We start from the raw sequence: 11,256 nt of genomic DNA, 5'->3' as shown, positions 1-11,256 counted from the left end.
TTTAAAAATTATATAAAAGGAACAGATTATTTTGATGATCACAATAACTCACTGATAATCCATAATAATCCATTCGGTCATATCCATTCACAGAGCCTCTCTCTGAGTACATGCTACCATAACAACACAAATCTGAATGAACAGATTACAGATTATATATATTTCCTGCTCTTCAGAGTACTGTAGCTACTGTACATTACAGGCTGTACATAACAGTCTGTGGTAATAGTAGGAGACTACAGTCCCTGGTTGAAAGGATTTGAACTCTGTCTTATAAACACTGCAACCGCCAGAATGAAATTAATAGACAAGTATTCAGAGTAGGAACTAGAGACTGTACAGTACATCTATAAAACCGACTTTTACATTTTCACAGACACTCTTATCCGGAGCGACTTATAGGAGCAATTAGGGTTAAGTGCTTTGCTCGACAGATTTTTCACCTAGTTGGCTCTGGGATTTAAGCCAGCAACCTTTCAGTTACTGGCCCAACGCTCTTAACCGCTAGCCTACCTGCCATAGCTTCTTACTAACAAGGGGGAATGTAGATGTGTCGCGGTACTACATACTTACAACACTGTTTTAAAGTGTTAGCGGTGATAAGGGGACTGTTTTCCAGTGGTGTAAAGTACTTAAGTAAAAATACTTTAAAGTACTACTTAAGTAGTTTTTTGGGGTATCTGTACTTTACTATTTATATTTTTGACAACTTTTACTTTTACTTCACTACATTCCTAAAGAAAAAAATGTACTTTTTACTCCATACATTTTCCCTGACACCCAAATGTACTCGTTACATTTTGAATGCTTAGCAGGACAGGAAAATGGTCCAATTCACGCACTTATCAAGATAACGTCCCTGGTCATCCCTACTGCCTCTGATCTGGTGGACTCACTAAACACACATAAATAAAAAAGCAAGAAAAAGGTGCCGTCTGGTTTGCTTAATATAAGGAATTAAAGTAATTTATACTTTTACTTTTACTTTGATACTTAAGTATATTTGAGCAATTACATTTACTTTTGATACTTAAATATATTTAAAACCAAATGCTTTTAGACTTTTACTCTAGTATTTTACTGGGTGACTTTCATTTTTACTTGAGTCATTTTCTATTAAGTTATCTTTACTTTTACTCAAGTATGACAATTAGGTACTTTTTCCACCACTGCTGTTTTCTGAACTCAACCGTACTCCCACTTCTTCATTCTCTTTAACATGCCATTATCTGCGTTGACCTAACAACCTTATAGGAACTGAACTTCTCATTCAGATCTGAGCTCTGTCAAGAGGCCCCTTTGATCAGCCTGGACAGTAGTCATCCTGTGTCCGAAATGACAGAACCGCATCCAAAGAAAGTGCAGCTGTGTAGTGGCCAGCCCAGGACTGTTAACTGTTTCCTCCCTGTTTATATCACAGAGGTTAGGCATATCTATATGATGCCCCATAGTTGTACATATGTTTAACGCACTCTCTCAGGTTCAGTGCTGGCTTTAGGCTCTGGGTTCTTATAGACCAGGGTGATCTTATGGTTCTTATTGGGGCGCTTTTTCAGGTAGGCAGCAGAGCGGCTGGTGGTTGTCTGTCTCTTTCCAGTGAGAGCTTTGACCAGCTTAGAGCGGTATTGATCCCCAGCCAGGAAATACAGGAGGGGATCAATACAACTGTTCACACTGGCCAGGGGCCTGGTGATCTTATAGGCAAAGTTGACGATGTTCAGGAGTTCACATTTGGCATCCAGCACGCGGTAGGCGTAGTAAAGGGTGCGTGTGATGTGGAAGGGTACAAAACACACGGCGAACACCACCAGCACCACCACAATCAGCTTGATGGATTTGGTGCGTGAGGGTGAGTTCTGCTGGCTTGGCGAGAGCCCCCGTCTGGGCCGACACAGAGCCATTGCCATCAGACAGTAACAGATCATGATGACTATGAAGGGGACGCCGAACAGCAGGACCATGACCGCAGAGCTGTAGTCCACATACTCCTCAAACTGCTCCGGATTGGTCGTATCGTGACACATCGTGTCGTTGTCCCTCTGGCTGGTGGTGACAAAGATGAGGTTGGGCACCAGACACGCCGTGACGGCAGCCCACACCATGCCACACGCGGCATGGGCATGGCGCGGCTTCACCATGGTCAGGGCCTTGATGGGGTGGCAGATGCCCAGGTAGCGGTGGACGCTGATGCAGGTGAGGAAGAGGATGCTGCAGTAGAGGTTGGCGTAGAACAAGAAGCGGACAATCTTGCAGGCGGCCACACCGAAGGGCCAGTGGCTGCGGTTAGCGTAGTAGTAGATGAGGGTGGGCAGGGAGAGAACATACAGGAAGTCTGAGAGGGCCAAGTGGAACATGTAGACAGTGCTGGTGTTCCACGGTCGCATCTTGGTCAGGAACATCCACAGAGCCACAGAGTTCAGCACCAGACCCAGAACACACACCAGGCTATAGGAAACAGGCAGTAGGATGTACTTAAACTCCTCATCGAAGCGACAGGTCTCGTTGGAATACCCAGCACTCGAAAGAATGGACTGGTTCCGCACAAGGTGGCTGTTAATGGCTGAGTCCATCTTCTGTCTCTTCAGCAGAGAGCTAAGTCTTGTATATCTGTGGAGACATCAAATACATTTGGAATCCACATGGCATCACTCTGAAAATGACAGTTTCACTCAAAAAATATATATTTAGTATTCATTTTAATTTTGACGCAGTCCCCGATTAAAGTTTTCAAAAAAAATATTAACAGCATGTTGTGTTAGAAATACAACTGTCTTGTTGACATCTTTGATGAATGAACTGAAGTTCAACATGCCCATAAAAGTTTACTGCACTGCATTTAGCCAGGGCCGGTTTCAGGCATAAACGACATAAGCAATAACCTTTTTTTAGGGACTCAGTCGGGGTCTCAACTGACTGTTGAGAGTTAGAATAGTAGAATACACAAGATGCAAGTTCGAAAATTGGTTGTTTATCAGCAGTTTGTCTCTTGTTTTGTCAGTCACTGACAGTCACTCAATTAGCCATGTCAGCTAAGAATTTTTATATTGGTATGTTAGTCTGCCAGTTATCTAAACTTGTAGTAATCATGGCTGAATACTGACCGGGCACAGGGCACGTGCCCAGAGGGCCCCCATTGATTTTGTTAGTCACTCTCACTCAGAAATCATTAACATGACATAAGTCATGGCAAAATGTTTAGAATTGCAGGAAATTAGCTTTAAAACTGCAAAAACAATTCACTCCACCCCATGGCAAAATGGGTAGAATTGCAAGAATTTAGCTTTAAAACTGCAAAAATGTATCTCTGCCCCATGGCAAAATGAGTGGAATTGCATGAATTAAAAGATAAAATGGCAACATTTTATCTCCGCCCCATGGCAAAATGTGTAGAACTGCAGGAAATTAACTTTAAAATGTAAATCTTTCTCTCAGCTGTCAAGAGGGCTCCACTAAAATATTAGTCTTGCTTGGTGCGGGACCCCCAACCGAATCTTGTTTAGGGCCCCCAAAAGGCTAGAGCCTGCTCTGCTTATAGCCTAACCAAAACAATAGTTAGAATTTCCCTCAAATCCTAAAATGAACCCCAAGTCCCGAGCTATAACCATAAACTGAGAACACTGGTGTTGTATCTAAATCTGTAATCCAAATGGTTCGGCGGTAGGTTACAGAGAAATGCGCGCATAGTTTATTTCGTTCCAAGGGAAAACACTTTTAGAAAACCTGGTAACCCAATGTGACTCATCATAATAATAGTACTATAGATAATAAACCTGACATAAGGGATATATAACTTCAAAGTTGAACTTAAGTCCAAGATAAAGATGTACAACTTACCCAGTTTAGATACAAAATTGACTTGCCGAGACAGACTTGACTTGTGACCGCTGCTCTCAGTGTAGTGAGTGCACTACGTCTGCAAACGGCTTGGATAGAAATAGGATATGCGCCTGACTGACCGTCCGGTCTACAGGAAATATACCCCCTTCTTCTCATCCGTCCCGCTGAAATCCAACACCGATATAACTGAGGCAAGTTATTCGTTTCAAACCCGATATTCAATCAATGTTTTAGCATGATAATAACACTGATTTCAAATAGTGTTCAATATCAACTTTTTGATTACTTATATTTTTCTGTAAATTTGCCTTTTGAAGAGATGTAGCATAATTCTCACAAAAATGCCTCATGTACACTGAGTGTACAAAACATTAAGAACAATTCCATGACATAGACTGACCAGGTGAATCCAGTTGAAATATATGATCCCTTATTGATGTACCTTGTTAAACCCACTTCAGTAAGTGTAGATGAAGGGGAGGAGACAGGTTAAAGAAGGTTTTTTAAACCTTGAGACAATTGAGACATGGATTGTGTATGTGTGCCATTAAGAGGGTGAATGGGCAAGACAAAAGATTTAAGTGCCTTTGAACAGGTATGGTATTAGAGGCTCACCGGTTTGTGTCAAGAACTGCAACGCTGCTCGGTTTTTCACACTCAACAGTCTCTCGTGTGTATCGAGAATGGTCCACCACCCAAAGGATATCCAGCCAACTTAACACAACTGTGGGAAGCATTGGAGTCAACATGGGTCAGCATTCCTGTGGAACGATTTCAACACCTTGTAGAGTGCATGCCCCAACGAATTGAGGCTGTTCTGAGGGCAAAAAAGGGGGGGTGCAACTCAATATTAGGAAAGTGTCATTAATGTTTTGTACACTGTGATTTCTCAGAAAATTATTCACAAATAACCGCAACCACAAGTTAATCCACTGCCTGAAAATTACACAAATATCATATAAACCAGATAAATACAAACGTATGGCACATGGAGTTGTGTCGGGGACCAAACTGGGAAGTAGAATTGATGACATGTGATGACCCATGCCTGACCTCCTAAGTCTGCAACTTCCTTTCAATAGAAGAGGAATTAACCCTAACAATTTTACGAGAACTGGCACATAACCAAAAGCACCAAAATCTTATGACTTAACACCGTGGGTGAGCCAATGTGTATTTAATCGAATACAAACTGTAATAAATCAAAGTGGAAATAACATGAACTGCAATTACAGTGCCTTGCAAAAGTATTCATCCCCCTTGGCGTTTTTCCTATTTTGTTGCATTACAACCTGTAATTTAAATTGATTTTTATTTGGATTTCATGTAATGTACATACACAAAATAGTCCAAATTGGTGAAGTGAAATGAAAAAAAGAACTTGTTTCAAATTATTCTAAAAAATAAATAATGGAAAAGTGGTGCGTGCATATGTATTCACCCCATTTGCTATGAAGCCCCTAAATAAGATCTGGTGCAACCAATTACCTTCAGAAGTCACATAATTAGTTAAATAAAGTCCACATGTGTGCAATCTAAGTGTCACATGATCTGTCACATGATCTCAGTATATGTACACCTGTTCTGAAAGGCCCCAGAGTCTGCAACACCACTAAGCAAGGGGCACCACCAAGCAAGCGGCACCATGAAGACCAAGGAGCTCTCCAAACAGGTCAGGGACAAAGTTGTGGAGAAGTACAGATCAGGGTTGGGTTATAAAAAACTATCAGAAACTTTGAACATCCCATGGAGCACCATTTAAATCCATTATTAAAAAATTGAAAGAATATGGCACCACAACAAACCTGTAAAGAGAGGGCCGCCCACCAAAACTCACGGACCAGGCAAGGAGGGCATTAATCAGAGAGGCAACAAAGAGACCAAAGATAACCCTGAAGGAGCTGCAAAGCTCCACAGCGGAGATTGGAGTGTCTGTCCATAGGACCACTTTAAGCCATACACTCCACAGAGCTTGGCTTTACGGAAGAGTGGCCAGAAAAAAGCCAATGCTTAAAGAAAGAAATAAGCAAACACGTTTGGTGTTCGCCAAAAGGCATGTGGGAGACTCCCCAAACATATGGAAGAAGGTACTCTGATCAGATGAGACTAAAATTGAGCTTTTTACCCATCAAGGAAAACGTTATGTCTGGCGCAAACCCTACACCTCTCATCACCCGAGAACACCATCCCCACAGGGAAGCATGGTGGTGGCAGCATCATGCTGTGGGGATGTTTTTCATCGGCAGGGACTGGGAAACTGGTCAGAATTGAAGGAATGATGGATGGCGCATAATACAGGGAAATTCTTCAGGGAAACCTGTTTCAGTCTTCCAGAGATTTGAGACTGGGACAGAGGTTCGCCTTCCAGCAGGACAATGACACTAAGCATACTGCTAAAGCAACACTCAAGTGGTTCAAGGGTAAACATTTAAATGTCTTGGAATGGCCTAGTCAAAGCCCAGACCTCAATCCAATTGAGAATCTGTGGTATGACTTAAAGATTGCTGTACACCAGCGGAACCCATCCAACTTGAAGGAGCTGGAGCAGTTTTGCCTTGAAGAATGGGAAAAAATCCCAGTGGCTAGATGTGCCAAGCTTATAGAGACATACCCCAAGAGACTTGCAGCTCAAGTTATGCACGTTCAAGTTTTCTGTTTTTTTGTCTTATTTCTTGTTTGTTTCACAAGAAAAAATATGTTGCATCTTCAAAGTGGTAGGCATGTTGTGTAAATCAAATGATACAAACCCCCAAAAAATCCATTTAAATTCCAGGTTGTAAGGCAACAAAATAGGAAAAATGCCAAGGGGGGTGAATACTTTCTAAGTGACAAAAATGTGGTTATGTATTTGATTTTCCAAATGAGTGTTAAGGTTAATATACTGTGAAAGTGATTAATCAGACTGTGTATTCAACCAGAAAGTATGCTACTGTGTCTCTTCAACTCTGTCCTGCTTGTCATCATTCTACTGCCAGGCAAGCCTTATATTGGTGGGTCATTGCTACAGCTTTAAGGTTAATATTTAGACAGTTCTGTAAATGGTTGTCGCAAAGTAGCACATTTACACAGGGGTTGATCCTGGCGTGACAGGAGAAATTTACTATTGTCTCTGGCCACCTTTCCACATCATCGTCAGAATTTGCCGGAAATGTGAGTGATAAAATGATAAAACAGGATTTTTACATTTACGTCATTTAGCAGACGCTCTTATCCAGAGCGACTTACAGTTAGTGAATACATTTTTTTTTTTTTTATACTGGCCCCCCGTGGGAATCGAACCCACAATCCTGGCGTTGCAAACGCCATGCTCTATCAACTGAGCTACATCCCTGCCGGCCATTCCCTCCCCTACCCTGGACGACGCTGGGCCAATTGTGCGCCGCCCATGAGTCTCCCAGTCACGGCCGGCTGCGACAGAGCCTGGATATGATCATAAAGAAATAAATGTGGGCAGGATGAGCATTAACCTGGTTTTGGCAGAGACGCATAGTCCTGGTGTTATCTAGCTGGGAATGTCAGTTTTCACATGACTCCAAACAGGACGGTCAGAAACTACAATATTTATGCTTCTAGTTTCATATAGCATGCATCAGATCTGGGTCCGTATTCACAAAGCATCTCAGAGTAGGAATGCTGATCTATGATCAGCTTAGCCTTTTAGATCACAATGAGCGCACATTCTGCTGAATTCCTGTACTGTACAGTAGCTGTTGGTATGTAGACTGTGTGTGTACAAGCCCATGGGTGTGGCCCTGTTGGGAAATGTAGATTTGATTATCGATTGTTCAAACGCATCATACTGTGACACTTTCTGTATTTTGACAGTTCTATATCTTGAAAACTTGATTGCTGACATGTAAAACATTTTGGGACTGTATCAACAGTGGACTAATTAAACAAATACCAAAAGATAGTTTTTGAATGGAATTTGCCTTTAACTCAAGATTTCTACCCTTGCAGATGCCCTTGTAAAAACAACATCACTTTCACGTGTGAACGATTGCTATTGAGGATTTATACTGTAAATTACTATTTAGGATAAATGTGCTTGTTTGGTTCTTCAAACAAATTAGTCTCATTGCAGTGTCATGGTGCTATACATTCTTTCTGTGGGTCCGGCAGTGCTCCTGCTTATATCCTGGGGTCAGTGCAGCCCCTCCTCTTCCTTCCCCTTTAAAGCCTGACCCATGGAGAAGTCAGAAACCCACTCAGTACCAATTAAGGGACAGGCTGACTTGCTTTATATAGCATTCACAGACAGAAAGTCAGTGTATTGTATTTTCTCTTTTGTTCAAATCCAATACCATGTGTAGTAGACTGCCAAGGTAATGAGTTAGCATCAGGTGAGCACTCATACAGATAATATCAATAATATTCCTCTGCTGATGTACCCAGCTATATGTGAAACCAGTGGAGGCTCCTTAGAGGAGGAAGGGGAGGACCATCCTCCTCAGTGAATTTCATAAAAATAGTGAAATATTAAAAAAGTGATCATTTTTAGATAAAACTGTACTAAATATATTCAGTCTTTCCAGCTTCAGTTTGAAGTTATTGTGTTAGCTGTGTTGTTGGCTAGCTCCTCTGAACAACAGTGTCCTGATGAGTGAGCACATTTTCTATGCCAGGCAAAATCGAGCCTCATTAGCTCATTGTTATGGATGTATCCAAATAAATGTCACTAGAAAACACCTTAAACAAATGCAAATGCATCTACTTTGCTGTTATTCTGGCGTGACTGTAAGTTAGCCGTAGTTGGCTAGCTAGCAAGCAAGGGATAAGAATGTTGCCAGCCAGTATGGCAATGGAACATTTACAATTAACGACTGGGTCGCATCCATAGATACAGAACTAAAAGACTGAATGACTGGGTCGCGTCTCTAGCAACCGAACCGATAGAACAAATGACCAGCCGGCTTGGGTAGCAACCCTAGATTTGTTTCGGGACCATATCTTGTGGAAGGATGAAATAGTATGAATTAATTCATCAAAATAACATTTTTAATGAAAATATGTCAATCATTATTTGAATATGTTGGTAACCTGTTGTATAAAAGTGATAATGCCCTTGAAGCCGGTGTTTGGAGGATATATTGGCACGGTTTGCCGCCCCTTGACTTCGTCTCGGGCCTAACAGCACCCGTGCCAATATATCCTCCAAACACCGGCTTCTCGGGCATTATCACTTAAATAGAAATAAGGCCATGCTCGTAAAAAATAAACAATCCTCCCTCATCTTAAACGGCACTGACCGTCACTGGTGAAAACTGCCCCAAGTCTCTCTGCTGCCTGTGCTCATCTGAACACCTACCTTAAGGAGATAAAGGCTTGGATGAAGCAAAACTTCCTTCAATTTAACAGCAGCAAAACCGAGGCTCTACTTGTTGACACCCCTCACCAGGTCCAGATCCATTGTATCATTTCAAATCCAAAGTGCTGGAGTACTGAGCCAGAACAAGAAAATATGTGACCCTGTCCCAATACTTTTGGAGCTCACTGTAGATGTGTTCCTTGTTGTGTTTGTCCCTTTGTTCTTTGTGTCAGTGACCCTGTCTAGTTGTGTCCTTATTTTGTCTTTACATTTTATTTTATTTTAACGTACTTACTGCACATAAAAAATGTAATGTATTATTATTACAGAGTGGCTGCGGCTTTTCCCTGACCTTTTCTTTCTAATGTTAAAGGTCCCCATGTTTATTCTCTACAGTCTCTGCTCTACTTTTAGAGAACTCTGGTGAATGGTGCTTGTTTTATAAAGTTAGATGAAAGCTGAATCAATGTCTGCAAGATCACATTATGATAGTATTCTACATAAAATAAACGAATATAATAGCATTGCGTTACTGTAAGACAAAAACACCACCATATTTTTCTCTCATGTGGCCAAATCTCAACAGCACGTGCCACTAGGACCATCTGCTCTAGAATTTGCTTACTGTACATAATTCAAAACAACACTGTAGGCTACTTCGAAACAACACTGTATAACTCAAGAAGATCTAAATGCATATCCCAATGAAACTGATTGAGATCAAATGGTTGGTATGCAGATGCTGCATGGATTATCATTCACGACTGACAGCGAGAAATGTGAAGGGAAGGAGACCAGAAAAATATATGCGTAATGTAGAGGTAAAGAATCACATGCGCTCGGAAAATAAGGTCAGGGAAAAGTCGGCTCCAGCCACAGCCTTATTATTAGTAGTAGTAGCAGTTGGATTAGAATGATTTGAATCACAGCCACACTATCACCTTGTTCCTGGCTTAGTGGACAAAGGCTGTTGGGTTTATAGAGGAGCAGACAGGATCACTGTGTTGACATTCTGCCAAAAGTCCCAGAATCCCCTGAGGATGTCCTGTGATGACATGATGAGAGTTCCAGCAGAGCCAGTCTGACCAGGGGTCTTATCACCCTGGCCATCACCCCACGGTGTCTGAGTCCAGGAGAGGAGACCAGTACACATTTGCCTCTACGGTCAGCCAGGAGGTCACTGACACATACCTGCTGTCAGGGGACACAGAGGGATGTGTTGGCTCATTTTTGAATGACTAACTTGTCCGTATGCACCACCACAGAAGGCTGCAAACACACAGACCGATAATATCAACAGATTTTTCAGAATCTCACAAGGACACACGTCCTCCACTCTTGCCTGTTGCCTGTGTTAAAATGAGTAGAACTTACATGGCCAGCGCAGACAGGATATGGTTCTGGGTTCCGAAGTTAGATCGGACATACTTACAGCTTGTAGTTGCAGAACATTTGCTGTAAGGACAAATACGTATTTGTCGCTCCATGGGTACACTTTACATTGTAATTTACATAAGAGAGAAAGTATTTATCCTGTTCAAACATGCAGGCCTTGATAACATCCATTGAGCTATCATGTGTGGTACTGACATTGTCATGTCATTGGAAAGGGTAAGTGCAGCACAGAGACAGAGTAGTGTGGTTTTTGTGGGTGTAACTGAACATATAATGTGAAACCAGACACAGGTCTGGTGGGGAAGATGTCTAACAAAGAAAGGCTTCAAGAAAAATAACAATTAGCAAAGATAATAACTAAACCTGTTATAATATTGCAATTTAAGCAAATGCTGATAGCCATTCAATTGTATTTCTGTCATTTCTATAAAGATTGCAATATAGTTGTGTTTATATACTGTATCTAGGTATACCATTGTAGGTTGATTATATCAAGGCATGGTCGATTTGTTTTGCCGTCATTGTATTTCTGTGCCAGCAAGGCCTGTATCATAAAGAGAGGAAATACCCACTTTGTGTGGATAGTTTTATAGTTTTATATGAAGACAAAACAAACATAATTCCATAGTACAGTCTGGGATATGGAACCTCCCCATGCTCAATTTCCTTTGTATTACATGGTCCCAAATGTCCTAATAAATATATATTAATATCAT

The 11,256-nt window shown here is 41.5% G+C and overlaps 1 protein-coding gene across 1 annotated transcript; it reads right to left on the bottom strand.

Moving 5' to 3' along the window:
* Positions 1 to 1,101: 1,101 nt before the first annotated feature.
* On the bottom strand, positions 1,102 to 4,362 carry LOC121543011 (P2Y purinoceptor 4). Its single transcript, XM_041852687.1, has 2 exons — positions 3,835 to 4,362; positions 1,102 to 2,607 (listed from the first exon to the last, which is right to left on the bottom strand). Exon 2 carries the CDS (start codon positions 2,568 to 2,570, stop codon positions 1,464 to 1,466), a length of 1,107 nt encoding a protein of 368 aa, XP_041708621.1. The 5' UTR covers positions 2,571 to 2,607; positions 3,835 to 4,362; the 3' UTR covers positions 1,102 to 1,463.
* Positions 4,363 to 11,256: the final 6,894 nt, after the last annotated feature.

Source organism: Coregonus clupeaformis, chromosome 3, assembly GCF_020615455.1.
Source record: "Coregonus clupeaformis isolate EN_2021a chromosome 3, ASM2061545v1, whole genome shotgun sequence".
NCBI classification, from domain to species: Eukaryota; Metazoa; Chordata; class Actinopteri; order Salmoniformes; family Salmonidae; genus Coregonus; species Coregonus clupeaformis.
Note: the sequence above shows the minus strand (reverse complement) of the source record. Positions and strands in the feature narration are given on the sequence as shown.